This window comes from Muntiacus reevesi, chromosome 2, assembly GCF_963930625.1.
Source record: "Muntiacus reevesi chromosome 2, mMunRee1.1, whole genome shotgun sequence".
In the NCBI taxonomy this organism is placed as follows: domain Eukaryota; kingdom Metazoa; phylum Chordata; class Mammalia; order Artiodactyla; family Cervidae; genus Muntiacus; species Muntiacus reevesi.
Genome location: NC_089250.1, coordinates 223,725,523 through 223,741,049, shown reverse-complemented (window position 1 = coordinate 223,741,049; position 15,527 = coordinate 223,725,523). Strand labels below are relative to the sequence as shown.

The window sequence follows — 15,527 nt, the reverse complement described above, 5'->3', positions numbered from 1 at the left end:
GGGGCCGCGATGTGTACAAGGAGGAGCCGGTGGATCCCGCTCTGGACCGCTGCGGGAGGGGGCGGGCGTCCCTGCCTGGGGACCCCTGCCCTCCAGGGAGAAGGGGGTCTTGCAGGTGCCGGCGGGGACCCGGGAGCGCGGCGTCCGCGTCGCCCGCGGGGGAGAACGGGTCCCGGCCCGCGCGTACTCACGTCCAGGATGACGGCGGTTCCCCCGCGCGGCGAGGCGGGGCCCGGATAGGGGCCGGGGTCCGCGGCTGGGGTGTCGGGGGTGTCAGGGGCGTCGGGGGCCAGCGGCGCCCGGGGCTCGCCCATCCTGGCGCCCACCCAGCGCAGCAGCCCGCCCAGCGCCCGGCCCTGCGGCGGCGGCTCCCGGAGCAGCCTGTGCGCGCCGGCCCTGCACAGGCGCGCCGCCCGCTCGCACATCGCGCCGCGCCCGCCGCCGCCGCCGCCCGGAAGCCCGCCGACCCCCGCCCGGCCCGCGGCCCGCCCCCGCGCGACCCCCTCCCCGGCGCCGCCCGCCGCCGCCGCCCGCGCGCCCCGCCCTCCCTCCCTCTGCCCCCGCGGCCGCGGCCACGCGGGGACGGGCCGGCGCCGGGGGACGGGAGGGGGGGGCGCCGCTCCGCCCGGACCCGTAGCCACGTGCCCCGTGGGCCACCGCCCCCGCCCCGGGCGGCCGGGCGCGGCAGCAGGGGGCTGCCGGCAATGGGGCGCGGGGCTGGGGAGCTAGACCCCGGCCCGGCCGCGGAGGGGGCTGCCTGGCAGGCGCGGGGTGGTGGAGGGTATGGCTTCGGGGGTGCACTCCTGGGGGCTGCCCCCATTCCGAAAGTCTCCCCCTGCCCGCCCTCCGGAAGAATTCCCCCCCTCCCCCGCGCCGTGGCGCCGCCGCCGCCGCCGCCGGGGCCGGAGCGCGGTGTCCGGCGAGCCCGGAGCGCCCTCTGCCGGCTGCAGCCCAGGGAACGCGCGCCCACACACCGGGGTCACTTTCTCCACTCCGCAAGTACCCACTCGTCCCTTCCACAGGGTGCACGCCCCTCAGAACTCCCCCGCGCGTTAACGCCCAGAACTAGTCTTCCCCACCCCTGGAACACCCTCTTCCCCTCATACTCCCCACGTCCATCCTTCCAGACCCCACCCACCGAACCAGAGAATTAAAGGAGCCCCTGCTGGGTGCTAGGCCTGGTGGCCGCACTGGGTTGCAAGAGCGGAAAAACAGAGGAGGGCTTGCCTTGGCCTCCTGCAGCTTACAGCCAAGTGGGCGGAGCCACATACTGGAATGATCCCACAAATAATGAAGAGTGAGAACTGAACTGCAATGAAGGGGTGGCACCTGGCCCACCAGAGTGGGCTCTACCTTAAGGCCACGGAGGGGCCTATGTCAGAAGAGGCTTCCTAGAGGAAATGGTCCTTATGCTCAGAGACTGTAAGAAGAGGAGGAGTTAAAGAGAGGATGGGGAAGTTCCCTGGGCTAGAGCTTAGCCTGTGCAAAGGCCCTGTGGCAGGTGCAAGTGTGGAGAACACAGCAGATCCACTGAAGGGAGAGGGACTAGACCCGAGGGGTGGTCAGGGCTGGGAAAGCCTCCCCAGCACCCACTCCTCAGTCACATATGCCCTTCCCCTTGGGGCACCGCCTGGTGTCCCCCAGTTCCGGGACCCTCTCCCACACGACCCTGTGCTTCTGCCCCTGCTCTGACTCCCCAGCTCCTGGGGGCAGGGTCCTGGGCACCTGGCCCCCTCCCCAAGCAGAGTCCTCAGACATAGGAGTGGAGGCAGGCACTGGTTTTATTTGGGACCTGATTCTGGAAAGAGCGGGGCCTGGAAGTCCTCCTGGCTCAGTGCTCCGCGGGCCCTGGTGATCCCAGCTCACATGGGCCACTTTACCCCCAATTACAGCTCTGGGCCTACCGTGTCCTGTGGCCACTGTTTCCACCCTGGTCTGAGTCCGGGAAGTCTGGGTTTCCCACTCTTCATCTGAGAGGCCTGTGGCGTGGGCTCATGGCTGCTCCTGTCTCCTGCAGGAGAGGCCCCCTTCCATCACTGGGGCATCTTGGGACGCACTGTGCATCCGGCAGGGCTGTGGTGATCTCCCTCCTCTTAGGGCCTGGGTGTAAGGCTGCCAGGCCAGGTGCTAGGGTGGCTTCCTGGCCTCCTTCCGCAGCAGGGAGCTGGCCACGGCCAGGGCCCCGCCCTGCACGAAGCGTACAAAGTTGTCCCCGGCCAGTGGCCCCACGGCGTACAGACCCTGCTGGTGGATGCTCTGGTAGGTGAAGGGGTCCACCTCAATGGGGTTCCTCTTGGCGCTCAGGGGCTGGTCGGGGTCCACGGCCAGGTCGGCGCCTGCCCCCGGGAGGAAGGACAGATCGGGGTGGGAGCCAATGAGCACCAGCACCAGGGCCACGCCGAAGACCTTCTGGAGGCCCTGGGGGTCGCGGAACACGGCCTGGCGGTCCTCCTTGAGGAGCAGCAGCTGGTGCTCCGGGAGGCTGCGGTAGCCCTCATAGGGGCTAGGCGACAGGATGGACTGCTCGCGCATCATCTGGTGAACCTTGTGGTACTCGGGGTACAGCATCTTGGGCAGCTGGTTGAACACCAGGCCGGGGTCGTCCACAGGCCGGCGGAAGGCGTGGATCACAGGGACGTTGTAGTGGCGGGCGTAGAGGACCGCGTCTGCAGCCGACAGCCCCGCCCCGATGATGAGGACAGGGTCCGAGGACGGGGACACTGTGCCTGCCCGCGTGGCCGCCTCCAGGGCCGACAGGTCGTGGTGGACGAAGGGCAGGGCCTCCCCGGGGATGCTTAGGCGGGCTGGGCTGTCGGACGTGCCTGTGGCCAGGACCACGTTGCGGGCACTCAGGGAGAAGGACTGCTGGCTCTGGTCCTCGGTGGTCACGAAACCGCTCACCTGGAAGAGCGGGCTGGGGTCCCGGGCCCCAGGGCTGCTGGGCTCGGGCGTCCCCCACTCCACGGCCGTGACCACGGCGTTGGACACGAAGTTGTGGCTCAGGTCCTTCTTGATCACGTAGTCGCTGTAGTAGTGGGCTATGTCGCCGGCCGTGGCCCGGCTGTTGCGAAGACCTCTGGGGGAGGGGAGGACGAGGGGGCGTGAGTGTCAGAGAGTGGACTGGGGCAGGGCTGGGGCGGTCATTGGGTGGACAGGCTGGAGTCAGGCCCTGGAGGGTGGCTGCACCACCCCTGGGCGTAGGACTTGCTCAAGGGGTTCACCCCCTCTGAGCTGTAAAAATCTCTCTTTTCTGTACAATGGAGTTGATGAGGGTGGGGTTGAGAGTGTGGCCTCTGGTGCCAGAGGGCCCGGGTCCTGTGGGAACCCCCTGCCTCAGTCCCTCATTTGCAAAATGACCGCGGTGACAGCACTTGTCCCCTGCCGTCGTTGAGAGGCTCAGATGACAGGAGTGAAGGGTTTAGACTAGAACCTGACAGGCTGTGAGTGACGCGGGGTTGGCCATGACACTTTCCTCTAATACTGACCAGTATTCTATGTGCACTGGGGTAGGATTCCGTTTTTATAAAGTTCACACAGATAAAGCTCATCTATGGAGTTAGGCATTCAGAGAGGGGTGGCCTCTTAGGAAGGGGGTGATTGGGAGGGGCCTGAGGGGGGCTTCTGGGGAGAAGGGGTCTGCTTTTTGAGTTTGGGTAACTGAAACGTATGTGTATCCACTTTGAGAAATTACATCCACCTGTAGGCATGTGAATTGTATGCTTTCTATATGTGCTTATATTTCAGTGAAGAACCAGGTTAAATAATAACCCCTAGAGCACTTAACACAGTCCTCAACACACAGTAGCAGTTGTGGCTGTTATTACTGTTACTATGTTACTGTTATTTTTGTTGTTATTATCACTCTTGCTATTATTACCACCTTTTCCAGGGCTGTTGCCAGTGGGTGAGGCATAGACGATGCTATCTCAGTTCCTCCCTGTAGCTTCCCGGGTGACCTTCAGTGAGGTCCCTTCACTGACTTGTGGACATGTTGTTATGGATTAACTCAAAGGGAATCTTGTGTGACACATCGTCAATACAACCCGTCAATAAGGATGCAAGATTGTAGGTGAGCTCAGATATCCCTTAAGGCCACTGCAGCCAACCCAACCCGTTAGGCTGCTTCTGAAACTGTAACTCTGGAATTCACAGCTGTGCGTTGGTCGTTTCCGCTCCTCTGTTTTAGTAGAAAGTGTTTTGAAGGGCTGTCCTAAGACGATGTTGCACCCAGGGTTCCTTATAATAATGCACATTGGAAAGAATGAAAGCTCTGTGACTGCGGAGTGGTTTAGGAACCGCGGCAGCACCATGAGGACAGGGGGTGCGTCTGTTGTGGCTTTTGGTTCTGACATCTAAGCACAAGGGCCGGTGTGTAGGAATGAGTGGAGCTGCCCGCCCCTCTTGGGAATATTACATGGCCGTGTAACAGCATGGCTGCAGTCACTGTGTAATCACCATGTGAGATTCTTGTGACATAACGTTACCTTTTAAGAGTAGGACAGAAAAGGGTGTGTCTACTGAAATTTACATTCCTGTCTGTCTGTTAACACATCACTACACCAGCCTGGATGTCTTTCTACCACATTTGCTGGGGCAAAAAATCTTTGTGTCAAAAGGACAGACCATGAACTCTAGAGGGATGGAACAGAGTTTCCAGAGAGGTCAAGTGAGGTTTCCAGTAGGTCAACTGCCTACTGGGTGGCTGAGCACCGAAGAATTGATGCCTTTGAACTGTGGTGCTGGAGAAGACTCTTGAAAGTCCCTTGGATAGCAAGGAGATTTAGCCAGGCAGTCCTTAAGGAAATCAATCCTGAATATTCATTAAAAGGACTGAAGCTGAAGCTCCAATACTTTGGCCACCTGATGGCGAAGACCTGACTCATTGGAAAAGACCCTGATGCTGGGAAAGATTGAAGGCAGGAAGAGGAGGGAATGATAGAGGATGAGGTGGTTGGGTGGCATCACTGACTCAGTGGATATGAGTTTGAGCACGCTCCGGGAGATAGTGGAGGACAGAAGAGCTTGGTGTGCTGCAGTCCATGGGGTCGCAAAGAGTCGGACACGACCGAGAGATTGAACAACAGGCCCCCTGTCAGAACCCGGAAGGAGGAGAAAACGTTCAAGGGCAGATACCACCCTGCGCACTGGGCGACTTTACGCCCTGTGCCCCGGGATGAGCAGGGGCTGGCATCTGTTGTGATTCGGCTGTCTCTCTGGGGTGGTGAGAAGTGTGCAGTGTGGTCATTATGGAGCAGGAAGTCGGATGGGAAGAGAACCCTCCGAGGTGCGGCAGTGCTGGGGAGGAGTGCGGGGTTAGGAGTCAGCTGTCTTTCTTTTCTCAGTTTCCAATTTCCTGTACTGTGGTTATGTTTCTAAAGCAAAATCAATTTTAAAAAGTGCATCCGATTGATTAGCTGACTGAGAAAAAGAGACGGTTGCAGGCCAAGCTCAGAATATCGGGAGGGGCTGCGGGAGGCCAGAGGACCGGGGAGCCTGGGCCAGAGGCTCGGAGGCAGGGTGTGGGGGGCAGGGGCCAGTGGTCAGCTCTCCTTAGAGCCTGGGATGCTACAGGGAGGCCCAGTCGAGATTGAGAGGCAGGAGCACTGGATGGGAAGTCCCGGGGAGCCCAGCTCTGCTGCTTACCGCCTGTGCGGCCCTGGGCAAGTCCTTTCCCCAGCCCGGCCACAGCGTCCCCCTCGAGGGCAGGCTTGATGAGCTCCCGAAGCCCCTTGACCTCTGGCTCCCGGTTCAGTGTCGGGGGCGGGCTCGGGTCTTCCCTGCCCACCATGGCTTTCCAGGGAACCCTCACCTGCGCTTCTTGCACATCCAGTCCTTGACCTGCAGGTCGGGGAGCCCCATCCACTCGCCTTGGCTCAGGGTCACCATGGAGCCTTCAATGGACTAGGAGTGAAGGAGAGCAAAGTCAGGTCTCTGCTGGCCCCCAGCTGCCCCAGGGCTGGGGTGGGGGGAGGGAGGAAGGGGCAGTGGGGGCCAACAGGGAAAGGTGGGGAGTGCAAGAGTCTTGACCTGCATTAGGGAGGTTTGGCGCAAGTCCCCGCACCCCGTCCAGGCCCCACTCACATGCCAGGCGCCCCCAGGCGGGTTCCGGCCCAGGACCAGATGGGGGATGGCTCGCTCCTTCTGGTGCCTCCAGGTGAGGACAGACTCCACGCTGCCCCCAAAGTCTGTGTCTGGGCGCAGGAGGGCGTCAAAGAGCAGGGCCACAGGGCTTTGACACCGGCCTTCCAGGCCTTCGGACAGGTAGTCTAGGTCCTGGAGTTGGGGGGGCCAGGGAGGGCAGGTCAGAGGGGCCCCTGGAGGAGGGCCGCCTGGTCTCACCTTCCCTCCCTCATTTCGGGGTGTCAGATGAGGTTGGGAAATGCTGCCTCCCTGAAGGCCATCACGCGCGGCAGCACACTAAAGGCTCTGACAAGCCCTGCGGCGGCATTTACCCGCTTAGATTTGCCAAACTCAGCGTCTCTCAGCTTTACCGGAGCACAAACGTTTTTCTCTGAGGATTGTACTGAGAGACGGGTGACCTGTAGGAGGCATTCCGGGAAATCCTTATCTAGACCCCATGGGGGCTTACTTCCTCATCCTCCAGCTCCGGGGTGGAGGGGCCCAGCTTGATGGATGCTGCCTGAAGGGGCTGCGCTGACTGACCTTCTGGGAGGCGAGGGAGTGGAGGGGGGACTGGTCAGCCCTCCCGAGCAGGGGCTAGTAGGTCTGCAGTATCCAGGACTGGGGTCCTCAGCTTTGGCACTCGTGGCTCCAGGGCTGGGGGGCTCATCCTGTGTGTGGTGGGATGTCCCGGCATCCCTGGCCTCAACCCTCTAAGCCAGAGGTGTCACCACTCCGGGCGTGACAACTGAAACTGTCTCTAGATGGCCAAGCGTCCCCAGGAGAGCAAAACTGTCCTGGGTTTAGAATCGGTGGACTAGGGGAGGCGAGGCAAGCTGACGTCTTAGCTGCCACCCCTCTTTCCCTGTTTCTGTGTTCTCCCATGTCTCACACACGCATCCTTTTGTTTCCTGGCTGTGCCACATGGCTTGTGGGATCCTGCTTCCCTGTCCAAGGATCGAATTCTGAGCCCGACACTGAAAGCACCGAGTCCTAATCAGTGGACTAGCGGGGAATTCCCACAAATGCAGCTTTTTTATTTTTGTCTGGGAGAGTTTCCCTGCAGTGGGGGTGTCCCCCCCTTTCCCAGAGCTCAAGCCCACCTGGTCCATGATGGAGACCCCTGGCGCCTCTGAGAGCTTCCTCTGCAGCAGGGGGTGCGGGTGGATGGCATCCGGCCTCACGTAGGGGGTGTAGCCTGAGAGCAGGTAGGACAGGCAGATGCCCGAGGGACCATTGCCTGGGGAGAGAGGGCGCAGTCAGAGGGCAGAGCGTTGGAGCCCTGAGACCACCATCAGCACCGAGAGTTCCGGTTTTGATCTGTCTCATTCCCTGATTTGCTCTTCACTCATAAACAAAAACAAAGCATCTATTAGCGCTGCTCCACTTTAACAACAAGAGAGCTGTGGAAATAACCACTGATGTTTACTGAGTGTTTACTATGTGTCAAACTTTGTGTTAAGTGATTAAAAAATTTTTTTTTTTCGATGTGGACCATTTTTAAAGTCTTTATTGAATTTTTAAAAATAATATTCTGTTTGATGCTTTGGTTTTTTGGCCTCAAGGCATATGGGATCTTAGCTCCCAGACCGGGGATCAAACCTGCTCTCCCTGCATTGGAAGGCGAAGTCTGAACCATTGGACGTCCAGGGAGGTCCCCACTGATTTTAACAACAAAATAATAAGGCTACTGCTGCTGTAACAAGCCTCTCTGTAACCTGGAAGCCCATGCATTATCCCATTGAGCCAGGTGCATGCTACTTTTCCTCCTTTGCTACGTGAGGATGCTGGAGCAAAGAGAGGCTGAGTAACTTGCCTGTGGTCACAGCGCGGCAAGACTGAGACCCTGAGACTACCAAGAACGAGCCCAGTCCCCCAGGACCGACCTTGAGGTGGGTCCGAGGGATGTGGAGAACATTGCAGCACGTAGGACGATGTGCTGACTGGGTGAGCCCGGGGGCAGGGGTGCTCCGGACGGGCGCTAAAGCCGCCCGTGGTGGGGCCGCCTGCCTGCAGGTCCTGATGAGCCCCAGGACTCACCAGTGGCCCTTCGTGGGCAATTAACCTCGTGACATCACTTCTTATTTGTCCTTCTCTTATCTTGTGCTGTCCTGAGTCCTACTTACGGAGACAACGGTTAGGATGAACCATGTGAAATCGCTGATGCTCAACTGTCCTGAACTTACAAAAACGGCCATTTCACGTGGTTCCACCTGATGCTGGCCTGGACGGCGGGGACCTCTGTCCCCCCTTTCTGCAGACCTGAGGGCAGGCCACATGCAGCTGCTGTGTCCCCTCACTCAGGCACCCAGCACAGGGGAAACACAGGCCAGCTGCCCACTTACCACCAGCGGCCCACCCCCCTACCCCGCCCCCACCCCGCCGGGCAACCTCTCCAGCTCATTCTGCTCCAGCCTTGCGGGTTCCTGGAAGGACGTTTGGAATGATGTTTTAGAAACTGCTGAGCAGAGCGCTGAGTGGACACTCCTGACCTCTGACCCCCCCACCTCCCCTGCCTTGAGCAGCACTCACCAATGATGATGACCGGGAGGGGCTCTGAGCTGCAGGCACCAAGGTGGTCCTTCCTCCGGTTGCTCATGGCTGCGGCTGGCGGGGGGCGTGGGGCTGGCAGCCGACCTGGGGGCACAGGGGAAGAGGGGCGCTTGCTGAGCCTGGGGGTCAGGCGGTCACTTCCCAGCTGCAGGGTGACCTCCCGCTGGCCTCAGGGTCAAGTCCAGGATCCTCCCTGAGTCTTAGGATGATGCTCCCCTCTCACACCTGCTACCTCCTAAACAGGCCCAATAATGCAGGGCTCCCTCCCCCAGCCTGGTCGTCTCCCGCTCTCTGGGCCTCACTCCACACTCCCATCTCATCACGGATGGGGATGGTTGTTGTTTCGTCGGCAAGTTGTATCTGACTTTTGTGACCCCATGGACTGCAGCACGCCAGGCTTCCCTGTCCTTCACCATCTCCTGGAGTTTACTCAAACTCATGTCTATTGAGTGGGTGATGCCATCCAACCATCTCATCCTCTGTCACCCCCTTCTCCTCCTGCCCTCAATCTTTCCCAGCATCAGGGTCTTTTCCAATGAGTTGGCTCTTTCTTGAAGCAAGCCCTGCCCAGCATGTCTGTGACAGCCACACCCCCACCTCACAAGCCAGCCCTCAGGTCTTCAGTGGACCTGGGCCTGGAGAGGCCCTTCTGAACTGGTGACAATGGGCCCATTCCTGGACCTCTCTGGGTCTCGGTTTCTTCATCTGTGTAATGGGAATGATCATAGTCTCTACCTCATAGGTTTGTTGGGGGGTGGGGGGACACAGGGAGGTGCTGTACATGGAGTACTGACCTGGAGAAAATGGGCCACTGGGAAGAGCCCAGGGCTCAGGGGCTGGGCTAGAACAGGCGGACATGCGGGAAGCCCGAGCACCTCGATTTGGGGAGAAATGCCTTTAAACCAGCTCGTCTCTGGAGCGCCAGCGCCCTCTGCTGGCCACAAGTTCAAATCACTCCGAGGGACCCCAACCCCAGAACTTGAAGCTGCAGGTCTCTCCAGGTGGGTCTAGACCCACCTTCTCCCCCAAGCACAGCTTTGCCTGAACAGTCCGCGCACACCTCTCGGCCTGTTGCCAGGGAGACTGGGGGCTCACAGCAAGTGAAAGGGTGAGTCAGTGGCCGGACAGCCACGAGCAGCCAGGGATGGGGTCCTAGCACCACCGGCCTTGAGAATTCTTCCAGGAAAAAGCTTAAATCTGGATTTTTATGTGAATTCCCTGATTTGGGAGAGTGGGCAACTGATTCACGTTTTTTGCAGATCTTGAAGGGGCTGAGGGAGCACGACCGAGGCCAGCGTGTGACCTCTGATGTGCTAAGAGTGACAGCAACACCAGCGTCCCCCACCGGGCAGAGGGGTGGGGGACGGCCGGAGGGGCTGGCTGGAGGGCCTGGGTGTCGCTCTCATGACGCCCACCTGCAGCACTTTACAGTTTGCAAGGAGAGGAGCCTGCAGCTAAGCCACAGCATCTGGGCCCTGCAGGCACCCTGAGAGGCAGGCGCCATCACCTCCGGCTGGCAGGTGAGGACAGGGGGGCTCGGAGGCAGCAGGGCGCCTCGGGCCTCACAGGGGGATGTACCCTCCAGTCTCCTGAGAACCGCCTCAGTGGGGCCTGGGCTGTGAGCTGTGTCCCGCATCAGGGACCCCTTGAGCATGCCCTAAACACTTGACCGCATTCACCAACTTAACGCATATTTAACTGGCTTGTTAGACATACTCTCACCACCACGCCCATATTACAGATGGGGAAGCTGAGGCAGAGCAAGCGTCCCACCGTCCTGGACGGCTTGTGGGGAATTTGCCACAAGGTGTGCAGGCTGAACTGGTTTTGAGTCCAGGCTGCCCTGTGCAAGGGCCTTCTCACGCCCCCTGAGGCGGTGTGACAGAGGCCCCCGCAGGCTGAGTGCAACTCTATCCTGGTGCTGGTGTCGGGGAGGGGGGCCACGGGGCCGGTGCTCCAGCTGGGAGGGGACAGCGTCTCACTGACCTGCCGGTGGCCCTGGGGCAGGGGCTGTGGTTCCTAGAACACGCCCTTCACACAGCCGGGGCGCCGCTCTGCTGTCCTCACTGACCCCGGGAACACCAGCAACAGGACGCAGGTGACATCCCCGTCACAAGCTCCTTTCCCATCGGCAGCTTTCATCCTCACGGAACCCACTTTACAGACGAGTGAACTGAGGCTCAGGGCAGTGAGGCCACGCCCCCGAGGTTACAGAGCCAGTGGGTAGTGAATTGAGAGTTTGGTCCCTGGACACCCCACAGCCCACCACACTGGGTGCCCACGGAGCACCCACCCCGGGCCAAGTCCTTCTCTGCTCCGTCCCCATGAATCCTCCCAGCACCAGTAAGGGTGGTGTTTACAGGAGCCTCCGTTTACAGACGAGGAACCACAACGGACTGCCCCATCTTCACGCTCCCAGGAGGAAGAAGGCCCCATTCACCACCAGGGCTTTTGGACCCCACGTCCAGTGCTCATGCCAGAAACTTCTGGATGCCACACGCGTGAGGTCACCACACAGAGGCTGACCTGAGCGGTTACTTCCTGCATCGCGATACACACAGGGCCCAAGTCCCGAGACTTAGAGCTCTCGAAATCTCCTCGGAAGAACGCATGCTGCCAACTTTCCATTTGAAAGTGTAACTTCCTATTTCTCACACACTGTTTAGTTTTGGGAAGCTGGGAAGGTCAGTTTCCAATGTCCCTCTGGTTGAAGATGGCAAATGTTGACATTAAAAAGGCCTTTGAGTTCACATGAGAAAAGAAGTGCAAAAGAAATGGGAATAATCACGCTTTCCCGGGCGTGGAGTATAGAGTTTGGAGAATTGCAATTTGTAGGGTTATTGAAGCTTAAACTGCTCTAAGGCTTAGGACACCTGTATGGCTACATTTACTGAGCACCTGTGGCATTTTTGCTCATTTCACTTTAATGACAACCCTCCTACCCCACTCCATGGATTTTTTTTTTCCTTTCTGTTACCCTATTGCCCAAAGGGAAAAATTGGGGTCAGGAGGGAGTTGTCTCTTCCAGGAATGTTGGAGACCACACCCCAAACCCTGCCCTGTGACACCTGTCGGAGTCCCCTCTGAGGAAGATGGCACAATAGTGCCCCCGGGAAAGTGCCATGAGGCTGGGGCAGGGGAGGATGGGGAGGTGTTCCATCAGTCCGAGTGCCACCTGCCAAGCACCAGGGTGAGCCCTTGGCCGCAGCGCCCACCCCGCGACACCAGCACCCCCAGAGCCTCCCCCATCTGGAGCCCCAGGAGCTCTCCAGACCCTCTGAAACCCCAGCCCTCATTCCCGGCACCCCCAACCCTCCTGTGAGAAGCCAGGTCCCCCTCGACCCTGGGGGCTCGGTCCCATGAGAGCAGGAGAGGCGGGGACGGGAGGGCAGCACCCAGCCTGCCTGCGGGACCCAGTGGCCTCGGGGCTGCGGGCAGCCGGCCTGGGCTGGCCACACCTCTCTTTCCTGCCTGGAGTAGCATCACGTGGGCTGGGGTGAACTCCCAGCAAGCCAACCGGCAGGGCAGCTGTTGGCGGAGGGTGCCAGGCACCTGGAGATGGGCATGGCCAGGAGGGGTGGGGGAGGATCTCGGGGGTTGGGGGGGTCATGCTGGTCGTGGGGAGCCAGGGTGGACCGCCCTCAGGACCGCCTGGGGTCCCCCTGCCTGGCTCCAGGGCCCTGCCCGGGTCGGGCTACCTTCTCCCACCTCCCCCAAGCCTCGCCCGGGTCACTCACCTGACCGGCCGGGGTGGAGGACACTGGGAGGGCGGTCAGGCCTCTCGGAGAAACGGGGGTCAGGGAGCCGACCGAGGGAGCGGGACGCACATTACCCCGTGGGGATCCGAGAGGGTGCGAGAGGCCGGGAAGCCCGGGTATTTCAGGGGCTGGGAAGAGGCGGGCGGAGGGCGGGGCCAGGAAAATCACTTTCATAAGCGTGAGTCAGCAGGGGCCCCTGGATGAATGAACTTGCACACTTGAGGGCGGGCGGTCACGTTGCCAGCCTCGGGGGATGGCCTTAGAGGGCCCACCCCGGGGTGGTCCATGGCGAGGAGGCGGGGCGGACACCGACCAGGCTGAGCCAACCTGGCCTTTCGCCTTTTAGGGAAGCGGAGACAGCCCCGCCCAGCGTACCATCAAGGCGGTCGTTTTAAGTGGAGAAAGCCCGGGTTCTGCTGGGGGTCTCCGCGCTTCGGGTCCTCTCCTGCCTCGGCCCCAGGCTGGGAGCCCCGCCCTGCCCCTCCTGGGCGGGCTGCCTCAGTTCCCCCGTTTGCGAGGGGGGCCAAGGGGCACCTCTCCTTCCTGGGTGATCGTGGTGTTTTGGTGATGGCATGATTGGTGACTGTGCCTAAACCGAGGTTCATAGCTCCTTTTCTTCATCCCCGCCCTCCGCCGCGTCTTTAGCCAGTAGCATTGCACACCTCACGTATTGCTGATTCTTATGGATTTTATTATATTATCGTCTCTCCCCAAACCGGGATGTGGGTTCTGTATGGTGGGGGGAAGCATCTCCGAGTCTGCTCTGTCCGAAGTCTGGGAGGACGCTCAGCACACAGTAGGGCGCTCAAGGAAGGTCGGGAGGGAGTGACGACAGTGCCTGGCCTATAGCCTCAGTGCCTATTAGCTTTGGTTTCATTTTTCGTGGGATTGTCACCTGCATCTTCCTCTTTTACCTGGAGACTTTCCTGCCAGCCCTGCCCTATGAGGGGGATGGGGGTGTGTGTCACCCTACTACCGCTGGGACCGGGGTGAAGCCAGGAGGCCCTCACCTTGTGTACAAAACTTAAGGGGATGCCCCAGACACCCAGTGATCAAGGCAAAGAGAATTTTGACGCAATTGAAAAAAAAATCAAAATTAATGCCCAAATGGTACTCCCCTGGTGGTCCGGTGGTTAAGACTCTGTGCTCCCAACGCAGGGGCACAGGTTTGATCCTGGTCAGGGAATTAAGATCTCTCATGCTTCACGATGCAACCAAAAACAAAAAAAAAAGATTAAAAAAAATTAATGTCCAAAACCCGAGATAAACAAAAATGTTACAACTTCAGACAGAGGCAGGATCTCTAACCACGACATGCTGAGTGGTACTGGAACCTGCTGCAAAAATCAGAATGCTGATGCTGTCTTTATTTAACACTGATATTTTGTTCATCCTGGATTTTGGTGTTTTTTATATTCTTGATTTTTAAATATATTGTGGGACCTCTGTGATCAAGAAGCTACCTGCCAATGCAGGGGACACGGGTTCGATCCCTGGTCTGGGAAGATCCCACATGCTGCAACTCAGCCCGTGTCCCACAGCTACTGAGCCTGCGTGCCCTAGAGCCTGTGCTCTGCAACAAGAGAAGACACTGCAATGAGAAACCTGAGCACCGCAGGGAAGAGTTAGCCCCCGCTCGCTGCAACGAGAGAAGACCCTCAAGCAGCAACGAAGACCCAGACCCGGCGTAGCCAAAAACAAACAAACAATAATGTTTTAAAAATAAAAACATTGTATGAGGACTTCCCTGCCTGTCCACTGGTTAAGACTTCACTTTCACTGCAGGGGATGTGGGTTCGATCTCTGGTCAGGGAACAAAGATCCCATGTGCTGAAAAGCATGGCCAAAATGTAAACAGTAAAGAAATAAAGATGGTGCGTGAACACACTAAGTGCCTTGATGCCAGAATGCTTTGGTGGCCTGCGTTTTGTGCCAGAGATGATGTCTGTGTCCTAGTCCTGGCCCTGGCGGCCGCAGAGGACCAGGGCCCTGCCCTGGGACAAGCACAGCATGGAATATGCAGAGGGGGACCGGGAGGGCGGGGACCAGGGCTGACCACGGGGCTCCTGGGGGATGGGAGAGGCAGAGAGGGGTGCCTGGCAGGGAGGAGCCAGTGGCAAGGGTTTGAGGGTAGCATGAGGAGCTGGGTGAGGAGACCCCAGGGCACTGGGAACCCACGAACCATGTGACTGTCCAGGCAGGGCTGCACCCACTGTGCGGTGGGGCGGGTGAGACCTGGTTTCCGGGCTCAGCCCTACGGGCTGGGTGAGCCTGGGGGAGGCAGGGTGCCCTTGGGGCCTCCCCTTACCCAGGGGAAGTGGCACTCAGAGTCTGTTCACCTGGGGTCGGCGGCGGCAGGCATGCATGGGGCCATGTGCCACAGCGGGACAGAGCATGCAGGCAGGAACCCATGCTCCCTGGCGGGCCCCTAGCTCTGCTACACATGTGCTGTGTGACCTTGGGCCTGTGGCCTACCTCTCTGGGCCTCTGTTCCAGGAGGCCTTGTTACTAAAACTTCCTGACACCCTGAGGTGCACCCCACACACCCCAGGTTCTAGTCCAGGGCTTGCACACACTGGAGCCGTGATGGCAAACTGCACCCCGGCCCGTCCCCCAGCTGTCTCCACTTTCCCACCCCAGGGTCCTGGTCTGCAACTCCCCGGTGGTTTGGGTGTGTAAACTGAGGCAGACAGAGACACTCCAGGCTCAGAGATTCCCACCCAGTGCCTGGTGGAACGAGGAGGAAGGACCCTGAGGCTCACAACCCAGAGGGGTGCCTGGGAAGGAGGTGGGCTCCGGGGACCCCATCTCTGGGCCTGGCAGGACCTTCCCCCCCAAGCTGCCCCGCCGCCCACGCTGGCCCTGACCCCTTTTCCGGAATTTGAGGATTTGCTGATGTGGGAGAACTGTGTGCGGGAGGTGGACTTTCTTCCCTGGCCCCTGTTTACCTGCAGCAGATGATCAGAAATAAAATGTGTTGAGTTGCTGCCAGAAAGCTCGACCAAGACTGAGACTGATAATGTCCCAGGCAGACAAAGGGGCAAAGGTTAGAGGGGCCGCAGGCAGACAGAAAGAACACGGCGGGGCTTTGCAGGT

General features: G+C 59.6%; 2 protein-coding genes across 4 annotated transcripts in view; both read right to left on the bottom strand.

Annotated features, from left to right (window-relative positions):
• The window catches only part of NECAB2 (N-terminal EF-hand calcium binding protein 2), a 42,407-nt gene extending 41,943 nt beyond the window's left edge, over positions 1-464 (bottom strand). Inside the window, exon 1 of one of the 2 annotated variants that reach the window (XM_065925099.1) lies at positions 192-464. In XM_065925099.1, the coding sequence (XP_065781171.1) occupies positions 192-425 (234 nt within the window). In that variant the 5' untranslated portion in view covers positions 426-464. The remainder of the gene's footprint in view (positions 1-191) is intronic. The other variant, XM_065925100.1, reaches the window with a different exon arrangement.
• Positions 465-1,768: 1,304 nt separating this feature from the next.
• Positions 1,769-12,567, bottom strand: OSGIN1 (oxidative stress induced growth inhibitor 1). 2 transcript variants are annotated; one of them, XM_065925097.1, is made up of 6 exons: positions 12,411-12,567; positions 8,653-8,757; positions 7,224-7,360; positions 6,082-6,273; positions 5,810-5,901; positions 1,769-3,076 (listed from the first exon to the last, which is right to left on the bottom strand). In XM_065925097.1, exons 2-6 carry the CDS (start codon positions 8,717-8,719, stop codon positions 2,128-2,130), a joined length of 1,437 nt encoding a protein of 478 aa, XP_065781169.1. In that variant the 5' UTR covers positions 8,720-8,757; positions 12,411-12,567; the 3' UTR covers positions 1,769-2,127. The 2 variants fall into 2 exon arrangements, with proteins under 2 accessions (XP_065781169.1, XP_065781170.1); XM_065925098.1 differs by lacking the exon at positions 12,411-12,567 and adding an exon at positions 8,007-8,238 and having other exon boundaries at positions 8,653-8,752.
• Between the last annotated feature and the right edge of the window lie 2,960 nt (positions 12,568-15,527).